Source organism: Spinacia oleracea, chromosome 1 (assembly GCF_020520425.1).
Source record: "Spinacia oleracea cultivar Varoflay chromosome 1, BTI_SOV_V1, whole genome shotgun sequence".
Classification (NCBI taxonomy): domain Eukaryota; kingdom Viridiplantae; phylum Streptophyta; class Magnoliopsida; order Caryophyllales; family Amaranthaceae; genus Spinacia; species Spinacia oleracea.
The window spans coordinates 118,648,569-118,666,006 of record NC_079487.1 but is presented as its reverse complement, the minus strand read 5'-3'; the positions used below and the strand labels follow the sequence as shown (position 1 = coordinate 118,666,006).

Below are 17,438 nucleotides of genomic sequence, written 5' to 3'. Positions count from 1 at the left end.
TGATGATGACACCATCTATACGTGCCCATATTTTTAAAAAAAAACCCCGAATAAAAGTCAAAATCCAGGGCAACGCCCGGGTTACATACTAGTTCTATCTCTAAAATCGCAGCTCGTACTCCACCGTTTCTAGTTGTCTTCATATCTTTCCAAGTAGTACGTGTCCCGTGTAACACGCGCACGAATTATTTCGATAGACCGGTTAGATGACAAAAAACATCTAACAAGGATCGAACAACAAACCTCTTTGTTAAAAGTTACACTTCTTACCATCTTAACCGACTACAACTTATGTAATATCTTTCCATATAACCCTATATATTCTTTTTACAATAAACAATACATTGAATAAAAATGAATGCAAAATATAAGGAATGATTACTTAATTCATAAATGTACAATTATTACTTTGAAGAAAAGGATCCGACTTTGTTTATATTTTTGGATATGGGGTTTAATCGGGGAGGTTGTTGATCGGCCACTAATCTTATGTCACCACCATAATTTGATAATGACACTATATCTACGTGCACATTTTTTTAAAAAAAAAACACGAATAAAAGTCAAAATCCGAGACAACGCCCAAGTTACATACTAGTTAAAATCCTAAAAATAAGTTTCCATCAATAAATGAGAATGAAGAGCCTAGGAAAAATCTAGAAAAAAACAAAAAAAAAATTGGAACAACCATAAAAATTTGGAACAACACAATCGGGAAAAAATGAAACCAAACAAAAAACTGAAAAGAAAACCAGATTTAAATGGTCAAGAAATTAAACCCTACAAGATAAAAGAGAAGAGAGCGAAATAGATATAGAAGAGGGGCTAATTCTTTGCTTAATGTTCAAAAAATTAAAACCGACGCATAACATCACCGAAATACATACGTTATCGATCAGTAACCTCGTTTGAGTTTGCCGCACCATCATTCAATGGCACGACGTATCTCAAGCTGTCAAAAACTGATCCGACCTGAAAACCCGACCTGAACCGATCGAACCCGTAATCGACCATGACCCGAAATTACGGTAAAACAGGAAACCCGAAACCCGACCTGTACCTGACCCGAAAAAACCGATAACCGATTTTAACCCGATGTTGTAACACCCAAACCCGGACCCGACACCCTACTCGAAAATGACCGATAACCGAACTGACCCGACCGAACAATGACCCGAACCCGATTCGATACCCGACCCGATGTCAACCCGAAACCGATTGTAACTCGATGAAACCTGCTATTGACCCGACCTGTGACAACCCGCTACCCGATTTACCCGAGTTATCAATGACACGACCAAATATTAACTTCATTGATAAATCTATTTTAATTATTTATTGCTAGATATTGAAAATTTTAACTCTAAAATAAGTTAAACAAAATTTTTTAGAATACAAAATAATTAAAATGTATAGGTTAATTATCAGACCCGAGTTTGACTTGTCCCTGAGAGTGACCCGACCTGAATTCTATTTGATCTGATTATTATCCGATCCAAACTAAGACCCAAACCCGAAAATAATTGTGTTGCAAACCGACTTAAACCCGACTCGATAAGACCCGAACCCGAAATTATCTGCTACAAACCGACTTAAACCCGACCCGATAAGACCCGAACCCGAAATCAAACCTGACCGATATGTGACCCGACCCGAACCCGACCTGAACTCGGGATAGGAAAAAACCCGATATGACCCGACCTGAAATCGACCCGACCGAACCCGAACTAAACCCGAATGGAATATTGACCCGACACGACCCGACCTGATCATAACCCGAGACTCGAGATGACCCAACCCAAACCTGACCCGATGACCTGTTTTGACAGCTCTAATCTCAATAAATAAACCTCGTTTAAATTTGTCGGACCATCATCTAGTGGTACGTGCGGCATATCTTTATAAATGATCACATTATTCAATACTCGATCGCTCCGTATATCATATGAATTGCACTTTGACCCACACATAGTTTTAGGAGGTTTGAGTTTAATTTAATAAATTATATGCATTAAATCCCGTGCACATACGAACATTGTTATGAAATTATTATTTGACCGGTTTCTTTTTATAATGCCAATTGAAATATTTATCCTCAAGAAGCTACTACTCCGTACGTGATTAGTAAATTTTGAAACATCCTCATTCAACTAGTAATATATTTGTCTTAACTACTTACTGTATTAAATATTTTATATGTTTAATATGTTAATTTAACTAATATATTTGAAATGCTTAATATACTTCATACTAATATGAACAAAATATTGAATAAAAATACATTTTCCATAATTAATAAGTACCAATTTGACCAAAATATTATCTAAAATCATTTTTAAGAAATTTGTACTTGATAGTTGATATCTATTATTTCCATCTATAAACCAATACTTTTTTTCTCAAACATAAACCATAAGTAAAAATAAGTATAGAAAATAAAAAATTAGAGATTCATTTAGGAAAATAGTTTTTGAAGGGAAATTTGTGTACTAAGAAATCACATGTGTTATTAATTCCTCGAGTATGTTTTAGTATAGTGAGGTTTGTATCATTGTAAAAAATAAAAGATAGCTTATTCACCACATAATTACGATTACGAGGATGGCTAATATGTATACGTATCCTTTTCATGAGACATGCAGGGGTTCATGGCTTCCGACGCCATAGGTGTTGGAGAGGGATGGGGTAACATAATATTGGGCTAAATAGTGTTTAATTAGTTACAATTAAAAGGCAAATATTGTTTCAATCTATTCAAATAATATTTTTTGTATTTTATACATATATTTTACAATTTATCAAAATCAAAAGGAAAAAAATCAAAGAAAAACTAAAAAAAAAAAAAAAAAAAAAAAGGTGGGGCAGAGACCAAAAATTGGGCCAACTATGATGCGCCATATGGATTTTTATAGTGATACTCATATCTTAGAATTCTCAGGCATTTAGGTAGTGAGACATAAAATTGACCTTGCGAAAGCATTGTCACAATCACAAAATCCAACCGTTAGAAAATTTTCAATATTAGATATAGTTGTCAATAAATGAATAATAGCGGGGATAGCTCAGTTGGGAGAGCGTCAGACTGAAGATCTGAAGGTCGCGTGTTCGATCCACGCTCACCGCATTTCTATATATTTTTGGAATTTTGAAGGTTATGGAATTTTGTTAGTTTTTGATAAAATATGATCAAATATTTATACCATTACAAAATTATATTTTTAGCGTCAAATACAAGTATTTTGTGTGTATTTTTTTTTTTTATTACGAATAGTTATGTCCATGTTAATTACCTTTTCTACACAAAAAATATACGAAGTATAAGGTTTTCGTTTTAAAAAAACCCGATAACACCATCCTACATAAATCACCGCTATGTGAAAATTAGCTCAGTTAATGCTTCAGGAATTTTTATCAAATTCCAATTAACCATCTTGAAAAACTGGAGGTGAAAAGAATGTATTCAGGGAAAGGAAAAGGCTCGTCGAGAATAATACTGAAATAAAAGATCGGTTAGGTTTCACATTCCCATTATATGGATTGAAATGTGTTTTATAAGTGGTTGAATGACCTACAAAAATGACTTTTTAGCTTATTTATAGGATTTTACAATTACTCTGGAACCTTTACACAGTTACACCTCCCAATTAACAACAAATGGCTAGCAAGACGTAAAAGTGTTCATGGCCTAGGGTGTTCTACGTATACCCATATTTAAGATATTTACCGGGCATATAAACTATGAGGCATGTAGTACCTTCTATGTTTATTTAGTTGTTCTGTCTTGATTGTGTGTTTGTCAATGCAACGTATTTGACTCTTAATTAATATCGTTAATTAATTTAAAAATTCTAAAAATTTATATTTTGAAATTAGACATTGAGACACAAATCTAACTAAGTAAAAAAGACAGGATCATTTAATCCACAAATTAATATCCAATAATTAATCGTCAATGTGGATCATATGATAAGTGGTAGAGTCAATATTCTATACCCACTATTATATTACTTACTCTTTCATAAAAATTACAACTTTTTTACTTTTGTCACTATTCATATACTAACTTTGAGCATGTACATTTACTAATTTATAAAAATTGAATGTTATAAATAAAATGTAGGTTGATAGATTTCATTGTATATTTTCATAATATTAAAATTTTAAGATTTAAAAACAATGAATAATTAGAGATATTTACGGTCAAAGTTGTGTCTTGGAAAACGTGCTAATCAAAGTGTTGCAATTTTTTTGAAACAGAGGAAATATTTTGAATTTGATACTACTAATTATACTACGTAAATCAGAAACTTAACCTATTTTATTATTTTGTTTATCAATATCCTCGTTTATGAATGATCAATAACTCCATACAGGAAGTATAAGAATATGTGTAGCTAACTCTAATATGTTTAAATTCAAAGTATTCCATATAACCAAGAAGATCTACTTATTAGAGTTATTTAATTACTTGGATTCATAAATATGTAATCACCCCTCTATAAGGTATTCCTATCTTTGATTAATTGTTGTTAATTAAAATTTCAATAATAATATTATATACATTTAGAGCATTGCTAATTGCTTTATGTTAATAGGGTAAGCGTATGAATTAGAGTCGGAAGTGTAAGCCTTGTTAGCAAGTATCATATGAACAACTTCACTTGGATGAAAAGCATCCCAGAAAAAGAACTTCTTGCGATCGTCGCACGGAGTTTGGAATGGAAGGCATGAAACATGCCCGCCATTAACGTTGTTCATCCCCTCTCCGCAACATCCTTTATCTACCACCTCAAGTCCTGAAAATGGAAATATATAATAAAATATCAGATAATATTATATTTATGCGCGAGGAGTTGGGATAATGTGACAAATATATATATTGCGGGTGCACTATCTCCGTTTCATTATGTTATTTACTGTTACTATATATTAAGATAAAAATGGAAGAATGCGTAAAAATGAGGGCGGATGTTAAAAATATGGAGTATGGATAAAGTAAGTGAGGGGTGTAAAAATGTGGGTGGTGTAAGGAAAAAGGAATAAAATAAGATAAAGTGAGTGAAAAATAATAAATGATGTGGGGTAAGAGCGGTAAACAAATTCTTATTTACAAGTGGTGTACAATAAATATTCTACAATGGAGTAAAAGTTAACTCAAAATATTTAAAAGTTACCCTTATATAAATAAAAGTTATCTATTTATTAGTGATAAAATATTTTATATTAATAAATCACTAATAATATATAAAGTTAATCTTTTATTTATTTAAAATGATTATCTATCATCTTATTAAAAGTTATAAAAAATTAGGTAAAAGTTACAAAAGAAACTGGATACAAGTTATCATGATGTGCAATAAATTTATTGTACACATTGTGTACGTGTGCAAGACCTTTTGAGAGTGGTAAGGTAGTAAAGTTTCATGTCAAAAAATAGAATAAAACACAATGAAAATAACATTATGAAACGGACTAAAACGAAAAGTAAAGATCATTTTGAAACGAATACATACCGTAAGATTTTCGGTTAGAATCAATTTCCTTGCAAGCTTCATAATAATCCAAGTATACAAAGTTGGCTCCTGGTAATTCACCATTGTTGTTAAGAGTATCAACAAGGTTTCGTAGGCCAAAATTGAAGGGTTGGATAACATTGTTTTGATCCTCATTACATCGTCCTTCTCTCGTCCCATTCCTTAATCTCTTGATAGGTATGCACCCCATTTGCGCAATATTAGGTAATATCATCTTTCTCACTCCAAGATTGTACAATTCCTATTTCATTTTATTTCAATTCGTCAAAATTACATACCGATCGAATGAAATTATATATGCTAGTATTTTAATTTGGTAAGTAATACAAGTACGTAGTATATGTATATTTCTATTGGCAATCAAGTTAAGGTTTTTTTTTTTTTTTTTTTATCAAATATAATGCTTACAAATATCTAAACGCCAACACGTTAATTAAACGGAAAATTCTTGTAAAAGATTGACCTTTCGACAAATTTTGGTTCGTTGGACCAAGTATAATTAGAGGGTTTAGTGGTCTAACTCAACGTTTTGATTAGATCGATCGTTTGATCGATAGACGATCAACTCTAGTCCACCAGACCAAAAATTGTTAATTGAATAGTGAAACTGTTAAGACTGTCAATTAATGTTCTTTTAGCTATATACTTGTGTTCTTAAGGTAATATTCTTTTAGCTATATACAAGTACTTGTGTTCTTAAGGTGCACCATGTTCACTGTGCACTATGATCCACCTTTTAAATTGCGTTCATCAAATTGAAACTTAAAACAATGTAATTTAAAATTTCGTGCAAGAAAGAAGTACTCCCTCCGTCCCTTAATACTCGCACCGGTAAATTTAAGACATTTGAATTTACTTATTAATTTAATGGTGTTAGTTGATAGTGAGGTATTTTTTTTTAATATTGTTAGTGGGAAATGGGTGAGAGGTGGGGAGTGGAGTATGTGAATTTTTAGATAATTTTTTGTAAAGAATAGTGGTGTAGGTGGGATAGTCGGTAAGTGTGAAAAATAATATAATATTGATAAAAATTTCCATTTATAGAAGCGGTGCAAGTATTAAGGGACGGCTCGAAAAGGAAAGCGGTGCGAATATTAAGGGACGGAGGGAGTAATTCATAAGGCTTGGCCAACCAAATATATTATTCACGGTTTTTAAGCTAAGTGGAGGGAGATTGGTTGCTCTCTCTTTGGGTTTTAACTTATAAGATATTTAACTAATTAATTACATAAACTCCTCATCTAATTAACGTAATGAAACACATTATGAAACATACAAGTACTACAACTCAAGAGTATTTTACGTGACAAATTAGACTTTTTGCATAACAAATTTGCATAAACACAAAGCATAAGTTGACATATAATGATTCGTGTTACTGTGTTAGAGGACTTAGAGCTGATCATGTTCGAGTTAGGATTAGAGTTACAGCGAATCATGCCAAAATGGTTGAAGTAGTAGTGATCAATATTCGTGTTTTTGACATATCACATTCACAACTCACAAGCAAGTGAAATTGAGAGTGATGGATAGCTCAGTTGGTTAGAGCTTCCATCCCGGTTCCAGGTGATCCTAGGATCGATTCTCATCCCCGCCCTTGTGGCTCATTTGCACCAAAAAACAAGCAAGTGAAATTATACGAAAAATAGGCTAAATAAAAGCCTATGGTGCTTTTTCGGTTGAATTTAATGTCTTACACACCATATCAACATAAAACTACTAAATGAATTGTAGAAATTAACAAACCGTGAGTTGAAACTGGTATTCTTCAAGGAGGATGGCAGCAAACTCTTCTTGTGTGAATTGAGACGATTCAGGATATTGCAAAGGCATCAAGTAATTGTTGAGGTAGTCATTGTTTCCAAGTCCAGAATAAATTATACATTTGCTTAGATAGTTTTGTAGGGAATTCTCATCTCCCCTAAAATACTCTCTTAGTAGTTCTACTACTATTCCAAAGTTTCTAATTTGTTCATTCATCGGAACATTAGCACCCTGCCATATATATGTAACAAATAGTAAGCATTAACATCTTCCTGAAACGGAGGTACGTAATATTTTTGTTTCGTTTCGTTACGGGAGAATATATAGTTGTGCAAATATAATTAACCAAAATCCAAGGAATTTAATTGTATGTACCAGATAATTCCCGGTCTCATCTCTAATTCCAGCAGCTCCTGATGCGAAATTAGCTCCCCGAAGGACTTCAACATATCTTGCTTCTGAAAATGGTGGGATGAAGTCCGGAAAACCTAGAAATTCGGCCAAAAAATCAACAAAAGTTCGACCATTGGTGAAGCGCCCGGTTGGTCCTCGAGGAAAATCAATACCATAAGGCAAGAAATTAGACCTAACAATAGTAGGGATACCATTGTTGTTACCATTATCAACTAATGAATCCCCAAATATGAAGAAACAAGGCACTTTCACCTCTACTTGTTCAAGTTCTCTAGTAGTCGACGAGTTCCATGCCTTGGCAATATAACAAAACAACATTAATGTGATGATCATCAACCCCGAAAATCCTCTTATGTAACTAATTACCCTCATTTCCAATTTTTATATGTACCTTTTTTTTCCTTTATCCTAAGAGCATATAATACATATATAACGTTGTAATAGTTGTGCTTTAAGGTTTCAAGATAAGGAGGTATATATCATGGAAAACATGCATGTGTAAACAAATTCTGCACTCAACCTTTTACTTTAAGAGGACGAGGTTATCTATATATTTAGTTCACCTTATTTAAGAATATCTTTATTTATTCATATCATAAGTGATAAGTCAGATCGAACCATAAATAATATATGCTCCGTAATAAATTCAAACAATTAACCTTGTTTCAAGCTTTCTAAGGTAACCAAACCCCATCCAAACCTTTCATCAAAATATACTATGGAGCGCTATGTTTATTGGATCTTTTTTACCAAACTAGCTACTTTTCATATTTTATTTATCAAAATGGCTAGTTTTAAATTGTCTTTCCCAAAGTAGTTACTCTTTTGACTTTAAATTAAAAACCAATGAACCGGTTTGAGTGTTTTTTATAACCAATAAACCGGTTTAATTTTTCTGAACATTGAACCGATTTGATTTTTTTTAAAATAGTGAACCGATTGACGATTTGCTTATACTATTAGCCTCTTAGCAACTTCAAAAGTTCTCTATGGGGACTTGCTCGCAAATGTTACAAATATAAAGAAATTAGCTGAACTGTTGTTGCGCATATTGTTAATTCGCTTACATAAGCGAATTCGTTGTGTTAAACGAATTTGCTTGGCAAACTCGATCAACCAAGAATTTAACATACTCTAAAACATTGTGCGTGAAAGTGACGTGAAGAAGAAGAGTAGCACGTGCAATAAAGGCGCCTACCAGTGCAAATTTTTGGATCTTTTATCCCTACTATACAACTCTGACCACTATCTTACAATAGTCAATTATATTTTTTTTATTTTTTAAATTACGGTAATTTCTCATTATTATGTAAGAAACTATGAATTGTTTAAAATAATTAATTAATACGAAGTAATTAACTTATCATTAGAGCAAGAAATAGCTAGCATTGGTGTAACTTGAGAAGATGATGTGTCGTCATAACAAGCATAATAAATACAGGTTTTCCTACCATTGGAGTTTAGGTTGCAAAAAAATAAACGTAATTAAAATATTAAAATGGGTGAATAAACGAACTTAAACTATTTGTGGGCAATTTCAAAAGTAAAATCAATTCGGAGTATAAAGTAGACAAAAATAAAAGATAAATAAAAACCCAAAAAAAAAAACACCAGTTCACTATATAAGAAAATGAATCAAACCAAACCGGTTTAATTGTTTTCGCCACAAAATAAAAATAGTTATTTTGGTAAATAAATTTACAAACTTTTAGGAAAGACCGTCTAACGGTTAGACCACTTTGTTGTCGCCTAATGAACTGATTAGTTAAGCGTTGAACCAATTAGTTAAATAATTAACGAAACATATAAGTTAAGCAATGAGATCAATTAGTTAAGATTTTATGAGTTTTAGTTAATAATAATTTGTTCAAAAATAATGACTATTCGACTCATAAATTTAACTATTTGTCTTTGTACCTTAACTATTATGTTATTCAATTAGTTGTGATTTTAGTACTTATAGTTATGTTTTACACTAATTAGTTAGTACCAAAAAAATGGTCTAACCGTTAGACGGTCTTACACAAAAGCTTTTAAAATAAATTTTAGCTAGTTTTAAAATAGATTTTTAAAGTATTTATTTTGTTAAATAAAATTGTAAAAGTAGCTAATTTGGTAAAAAAAAAAATCATTTTTTGTTGGGTGAACAATGAGACACAGCCGCACAGCCCAAAAGAAGAACAAAAGCTAGAACAAACTAAGAAAACAAAATGAACGAAAAGGCAAAACAGGAAAAGCAAAACCAACAAATCACAGCCCCAATAAAAGATCCATGCTTCATAATGGATTATTCTTGCGTGGACCTGGTCCACAATAATATTAGTGTAGATCCAAAATTAATAGTTTTCTCTAGCACCCTTTTGACACTCATAGTGACATTTATTGTTCATATAGTAACTATAATAAACTAAACACCGAAATTCTTAGACATAGTAATCATTTTTTGAAGCATAGTAACCCTATATTTTTAAAAGCGAATCGTGACTAAAAATCACATTATTCAAGCACAAAACATGTATCAACGATACTAATTTACATTTTTATCATAATAATCTTAATAAAATGCCAAAATAAATTGGGAACAAGTTGTTGACTTTATTTTAAGACATGGTTCACAATAAATTTATTGTGGACCAAGTCCATTTAAGAATTGATGCATAATTTCACCTTGTTTCAGGATGATTTTGTTATATTCGTAAACAATTCATTTACGCTTGACAGTTTGAAACTTTGAAATTTGAGGGGTTGGTTTGTCCTTCAAGATAAGGATATAAAAGGACTTTGGTTTATACAACGATACGTATCATAGTTGCTACTAAAAAAAAAAAAGGATCTACTTTGTTTCGGATTTAATATAGGTTCCTTAAGTCTCGTAAAGTCTATCCATCATATACAATATCTTTTATTCATATATTTTTTTTATTATTATTTTTAAGGGGAATATAATTTTATATCATATATATAATTATATCTAACGTAACATAATTTTATCACATAAAGTATTTTTTATCCTCAGAAGAAAAAAAATATACGGAGTACATTGTATATATATTGGAGGTTTGGTTCATAATAAAATAGGAACGTATACATACCTATGGGACTAGATTGGCTTAAGGGACTGCGTTTTCATTCTGCAAACGATTATATATTCGTAAGGTATGTTAAGTTTCTGTTTTTTAATTTCTAGGAGTAATTGCATTCTTGATTAATTCGTTTTCTGTGTGTGCGCGCAAGTATTAGTTTATTGATATATCCAATCTGAATTTGAATGACTAACTAGTAATTAACTATGAACAAAGTAATCTACAATCATATACGGAGACACGGAGTAAATATTTCTAATTCATACTCCCTCTATATGTTATTCCTAATTTGACTTTTTTTTTTATTAGAGGAACAAAAATCGACGGAAAGACTAATTTTTTCTTTTTAATTATCGGTCTATTTATTTGGGAGGGAGGGCGGGGAATTTGATTGGCAAGGTCTTTGAATTAAAAAAAAAATATATTTCTATCATTTAAAAATCGCAACAGATAACCTAATCTAATTGATAAGTGATTCATTAATTTCCTAAGTTTCAATTCGATTTGATAATACTCCATTTATATCGTGTTCGGTATAGAAAGAAGATTTTTTTTGATGCAGAGAGAGCCATGTAGACGGGATTTGATCTTAGATTTTGGGTACTATCACTTAGAAAATTGTACCACTAACGACGGAAAATCCGCCGCGAAAGGCCAATAATCGTTGATTAACGATAGGATTTCCGGTTGCGAACCCGTCATAGAAGGGGCCGTCGTAAATAGAAAATTCCGTCGTTAACCCGTCTTTGTTTGGTTGTTAGCCCGTCGCAACAGGGTTGTCGTTAAAATACAAATTCTTGTAGTGTACAATGTGTAATTTAGTTTATAATAAAAGTTTTTAGGTTTTTCTGAGTTAAGCTAACAAATGGGGTACCCCACCCTCACCTTCGTCCTCACCGCCACCGTTGTCACCAAAACCAGTCACACACCACCCTCACCAAAACAATTCAGTTAAAAAAATGCCTCTAACAAATTCTTACTTGTTAAAGTAACCCTTCAAGCTCGATCATTTCCTTCCTCAAATCCATTAACGCACAACTCAATCTCCATTTCTGAAAACCACCATTCAACACCCACCTTTTTCCTCTCCCCTCCAAGATTACCCAACAATTGTTGTCCAACAATCTCAATTCCACCCAACTTAGGAATTTATCAAACACCTTGTCACTTCTAAAATTCTTATTTCTGTTCTCTCGAAGCTTTGTGCCGCATTTTTTCTCTACCGTTCGCCGCTAACATGGAGTTTCTCCAGCTTGGTTTTAATTAGGATGCCTAAATGATCAGAATGTTCATCATCGTAAAAGAAAATTAAGATGATAATTGAGGTGTTTGATTGCGGTAATTGAGGAGAGCAGTTGAAAAAGAGGAAGATGACTGATAAAGAAGGTGAACATGCCCAATGATTTTGACCCATTAGATTGTAAATGAATACATGAGCAGCAAGGATTGAATCGCTAAATAATAGTGGGATTGCCATTTTTTATTTTTCTTTTTTTTCTTATATATTTATTGCATTACAAAAATACATTTTAGATAGATTAACCACACGTGAGTTAAGGTTGAGTTAAGTAGCCGGAAAATAAGAATGAGGTCCCAAAAGGTGGAAAAAAATAAGTGTACGTCCTGAATGGTGAAAAATATGAAATGTTAGACCCCAAACATTATTTTAACTGGGTTTTTCTGGAGTCATGTATTTGTGTTGTATTTTGGGTTTTAACTGAGATTTGTTTTAAAATTGTGTTGCTGTGAGTCTGTGACCAAGCCGACTCTTGAACTCTGTTGTTCATGTTACGATATGATTTTAACTTTTCATGTTTAAATAAATAAGACAATATTGATAATTGGTAGAAAAATTTCCTGAATTAAACTTTTTAGTAATTATTAGATGTATAATAATTATTTGATATTTTAATTTAGGGTGAAAATATTAGATTGATGAATGATGATTACAGATATTAATATGCAGAAATGAAAGAGAAAAGCAAGAAGAAGAATGTGGATATCATTGCTATCATCCTTGCCAACGATGTGATAGAACAAATACTGTTAAAATTGCCTCTAAACTCTCTTCTAAACTCCAGAGGTGTTTGCAAACATTGGAAGTGCCTTATCGAATCCCCTCGCTTCAACGACTGCTATCACAATCCACCACAACAGCTCGAAAAAGAAGGCAGCAGTTGCAACGACAAAACACTTGTTTCGATCATATCGAACAGGCAGATCTACACGATAGACCTAAAGGAACTCCAAATTGGTAGATCATCTTTGAATATAAAAGACTATTACAAAACCCGAAACAGGTGTTCAAGTTCTAAGTGTGATAATACAGGATCAGTTGGTACTTGTAATGGTATGCTTTGCTTCACTGAAAACACAATCGTTCTGTACAACCCATCAACGAATGTAAATCATATTGTCCCAATCCAACCCAAATCCTACTATTGTGTTCCTATCCCTAAAGGACATATTGTTGATGCAATGTGTGGGTTTGGATATGATTATACTACCTATGATTACAAAGTCGTATTAGTCGTTTGGATCTCTACTTCGCCTTTTCTCACTCAGACGTGTCATCAAGCTCATGTTTATAGTTCCAAAACCAAATCGTGGAAGCCTATTCAAGGTTTTCCTATGGGAACCCTAAGTGTTGAACAATGTTCTGATTATTATGTCTTCGTCAACAACTCTCTGCATTGGCTTTTGGATCAATCGGGAGGTATTTTACGTTTCGATCTCTCTTCCGAGACGTTTTCGTTGCTTCCGTGGCACACGCAATGGGACTGCGGTCCGGGTGTGTTTTTGAACATGGTAGAGGGATGCTTGAGTGCTTGGTTTAGACGTGGTAATGAAATTGAAATATGGATTATGAAAACGTATGGTGTACAAGAATCTTGTTGGACTAAACTGTTGAATATTCAGACTGATGTTGAAGCTGTTACGCTTATCGCTTTCTCAAAGGATTGGGATCGATTGTTGTTGGCCGAGTTTCCGACGGAGATAACTCAGAATACAAGGTTTTGCTGGTATGATGTTCATACCAGCGGAAGAATATGGGAAATAGAAGTTCAAAATACCAACCAGGATAACATATATGAGGTGGAGACTTCAATGCAGAGTAGATTAACTCTTGATCCCATTAAGATTAAGAAGAAGAGAAGAAAAAGAAAAAGGATCTGTTAGACTGTTACAGGTGAAGGATCTATTGTACGATCAATCAAGTCCTCAGTTTAGAGAACTTCTATGTGCCTCTCTTTTTTAACATATACGTATGAAGCATGAAAAACTGCAGAATGTTATTCTCTCTTTTTATCTTTTTCTGAATAATAATATATCTTTTTTCATTCAAATGTAGAAATATGCTATTTATGCTATTTCTTCGAAAAAAAACCAAAATAGAGGATTTGATAATGAAGTTATTATTTGGTAAAAGGAGTGTCAATGTTCTGGTGATACAGTGAGTGGTGGTGGTAGCTTATGAAATACAGCCACTTCGCCGGACATCTCAACCAACTTATTTATACTCATATCAAATGTATTCCGAAATTATTTATACAACTATGCACAAGGTATACACAAATAAGGCACAAGTATTGACATTGATATAATTCAAAATACTTTTATCAGCAGCCAGCTCTACCACTCTGTGATGGCATTCTTATGATATAGGATGGCAGCACAAGAGATTTGCGAAAAAAAATTACCAAAGTGAGTAATGATATGGAGAAGAAATGACAAAGTTGTGGAGCAGAACACACACTTGAACCAGAGACAGATCGATCGATCAGGGCTCACCGGATTGGTAAAAGGAATTGTATGTCTCCACTCTTGATTTTGATTCAGGATGCTCAACTTCTTCCACGAATTCCTTAGTCATCTCGATAAAATCCTTCATATGAGCAACTTTCCATTTCTAGCAAAAATAATTTTTTAGGTCAGGGTAAATCCTAACTCCTAAGCCTTTGATGGCACATATAGTCTGATTGAAGAAATGAATGGTTGCTTGGTTGAGAATATCACATTGTCAAAAATTAAACATACTCTAATCTTTTGAGCAAAGTGGGGGATGAAAATTATGACATAAAAAAACAGCAGACCTATCAGGAACTCCATAGAGTTTGCAGGGAAATTGTATTTGTACTACATCGAAAATGCATCTGCATACGCTCACATGGAAGAAGCTAGTAAGATTATACAAGTATTACTTAACTAACTGTAGACCAAATTGCTTAGACCCCGGTAACTGTAAGAGTGGCACAAACCATATAACGCACTACAGATAAGCCATAACCACAATAAATCAAGACTGACAGGAAGAGAAACTTGAAACATGCACTCATAAACTGTACAAGAGCTCTAATGCTTTACTTTATAAATCACAAGAAAGATAAATTAAAAAAGAAGTGGAAAAAAGGAAGGTTACCTCAAAATCCCAATCTTCATACAAGTCTGGATCATTTTTATTATCCCACACATATGCATATGCTTGCAGCTTCTCCAAGTTGTCCTACAAACAGTTAATTCATCTTATTTTCTCTCATAATTCATAAATTAAGGGGAGACAAAACATCCGATTTCTCAAATGTGAGACTGTCTTGACAGGACAGATCAATAAATAAACTCAGTTCTTTACTATGTCCAAAGTTAACTGTTGAACAAACAAAATGCCCAAAGTTATCAGAAGAAGGTTAACTGATATTCTGTAAGAAGAATAAATTTTAGCTGAAGAATTGTGGTCGAATTTTCTCTTGAAAAAGCACATATTAGTCCTTTTTCGTAAAATCAAACAGCTGATTGTCTAAATTGTGTTATCAATTACAAACAAGTCTTGGTTTTCAGGAGATTTCTCTTGATACACCCATCAAAAAATTCTTGTCCTACCATCAGAAACATTTTAAAACTTACAAAACATATGAGAAGAAGAAGAAGAATAGATTTACCACAATAGTGACTTCTACTGAATCTCTAACATACTCAACATCCTCGAATATATCCAAAATATCTAACTCAAGATTCGTGACGCCCGTCAAAACCTAGACAAAACAATAAATTAGAAAATTCAATCAAAGTAAAATGCAAATTACCTCCGGGTAAAGGACAGACACCTCCAAAATAAAAACGCATACCCTTCCGAGCACTTTCTTGTTCTCAACAGGCAGAATTGCTGGATAAACTCGACCTTTGATGCTAAACCGATTGCTACACAAGGGCCAGATAATCAAGAGATTCATCAACAAAGTATCACAATAAGCAAGATATATACAAAATGACATTACTTTTCATCCAGTTTCCGATTGAGCAATTTTACAGAAAAATCAAGTAAAACTAATACAAAAGACCTCAATTCCCAACAAAAAAGAAAAATAATTTCTAGTCACAGTTCACAAAGGTAAGACCGTAAGATTAAGCTCATACAGTCATACCCATCTCAGAAAACCAAAAATCTAGCAGCCCCAGGTGATCAAATCATCAAAACGATCAATTAATAAGCCACAAATAAGAACATAAATTGAAATCATAAAACATGTAATTACGAAATTAATCAAACAGAATAATAGAATCCTTGAACAATCCCTTCAAATTCCAAGTTTAAAAAAAAAAAACTCATACCCATTTCACAAAGTGATAAAGTAAGCAACCCCATGTGATCAAATCATCAAAACGAGCAATTGAAACCACAAATAAGAACATTAATTGAAAGCAGATGACACCAATTAAGAAAATAATCAATAGAATAATCGAATTAAAAAAAAAAAAAAAAATCGAAAGGGAGGAGAAAGAGAGAGACGAACTAATCAGGGAGAGTAGCAGGAGAGGAAGAAGGGACGCGATTGAGTAAGACTTGAACGACTTCATCAGCTAAAAGACTTCCATAAACGAATACGTTGTGGCTTCCTTGTGAAGTACCACTTGCGCTCATCCTCAATGGCATTGCCATGAAATTGGGAATTGAGTAATTAGCTTTTTGGCACGAGATTTTCTAAACATAAGTGGATTGTGAGCAGTTCCGAGTTGATGATTGGGAAAGTTTTCCAATTAAATGGCATTTTCGTAATTAATTGATGGTTTTATTATGAAAATGTCATTAAATGTGGACTCAACTACAGTTACGTGGCATCAAACAAGGGCCACATGTGCGTAGAGGTGTCAGAAGGTGACTCGACTCCGAAAAATCATATGTTTCAAACTCTAATCGAACTGTTTTGACCCGGAAAGTAAAGGACCGCAACCCGATCTGTAACCGGTTTGACTTTACCCGACACCTGTTTCACCCGATCTGAACTCCACCCGTTACCAGTTTGATCCGACCCGAACTCCACCTGCCACCGATTAGATTCCACCCAAACTCCACCCGACACCGATTTGACCCGACCTGAACTTCACCGGACACCGATTTGACCCGGTAAAAATCTGATTTGACCCGATTTGGTTTGACCCGAACTGTTGACTAACCAACACCGATTTGACCCGACCTAAACTCCACCCGAACTATTATTATTTAGTAAGTTGAATTTCGTGTCAACTTAAAGAGTTACTCCGTATATTCTTAATGTCTTATAGATTTATATATAATGTGTATCTATTGTTTACATATGGTTCTCGTTATATAATCATTAATCATCTTATAACTTAAAACAAACTCTAA

General features: G+C 33.1%; 3 protein-coding genes and 1 non-coding gene across 5 annotated transcripts; 2 read left to right on the top strand and 2 right to left on the bottom strand.

The window, feature by feature from the left end:
• The first annotated feature begins 3,051 nt into the window (after positions 1 to 3,051).
• TRNAF-GAA (transfer RNA phenylalanine (anticodon GAA)) lies at positions 3,052 to 3,124 on the top strand. Its single transcript has one exon. It is a non-coding gene; the product is annotated as a tRNA-Phe (tRNA).
• Positions 3,125 to 4,286: 1,162 nt separating this feature from the next.
• LOC110783885 (GDSL esterase/lipase At1g33811-like) lies at positions 4,287 to 8,154 on the bottom strand. The gene is made up of 4 exons (XM_021988270.2): positions 7,674 to 8,154; positions 7,281 to 7,529; positions 5,514 to 5,775; positions 4,287 to 4,796 (listed from the first exon to the last, which is right to left on the bottom strand). The coding sequence occupies exons 1-4, from the start codon at positions 8,082 to 8,084 to the stop codon at positions 4,564 to 4,566; spliced, it is 1,155 nt and encodes a 384-aa protein (XP_021843962.2). The 5' UTR covers positions 8,085 to 8,154; the 3' UTR covers positions 4,287 to 4,563.
• A 2,583-nt stretch (positions 8,155 to 10,737) lies between these two features.
• LOC110783984 (F-box/kelch-repeat protein At3g23880-like) lies at positions 10,738 to 14,162 on the top strand. The gene is made up of 2 exons (XM_021988398.2): positions 10,738 to 10,868; positions 12,762 to 14,162. The coding sequence occupies exon 2, from the start codon at positions 12,764 to 12,766 to the stop codon at positions 13,973 to 13,975; it is 1,212 nt and encodes a 403-aa protein (XP_021844090.2). The 5' UTR covers positions 10,738 to 10,868; positions 12,762 to 12,763; the 3' UTR covers positions 13,976 to 14,162.
• Positions 14,163 to 14,293: 131 nt separating this feature from the next.
• On the bottom strand, positions 14,294 to 16,782 carry LOC110783913 (AIG2-like protein D). Of its 2 annotated transcripts, XM_021988297.2 has the most exons (5): positions 16,585 to 16,778; positions 15,919 to 15,991; positions 15,733 to 15,825; positions 15,216 to 15,299; positions 14,294 to 14,705 (listed from the first exon to the last, which is right to left on the bottom strand). In XM_021988297.2, the coding sequence occupies exons 1-5, from the start codon at positions 16,728 to 16,730 to the stop codon at positions 14,577 to 14,579; spliced, it is 525 nt and encodes a 174-aa protein (XP_021843989.2). In that variant the 5' UTR covers positions 16,731 to 16,778; the 3' UTR covers positions 14,294 to 14,576. The 2 variants fall into 2 exon arrangements, with proteins under 2 accessions (XP_021843989.2, XP_021843990.1); XM_021988298.2 differs by lacking the exon at positions 15,733 to 15,825 and having other exon boundaries at positions 15,877 to 15,991; positions 16,585 to 16,782.
• Positions 16,783 to 17,438: the final 656 nt, after the last annotated feature.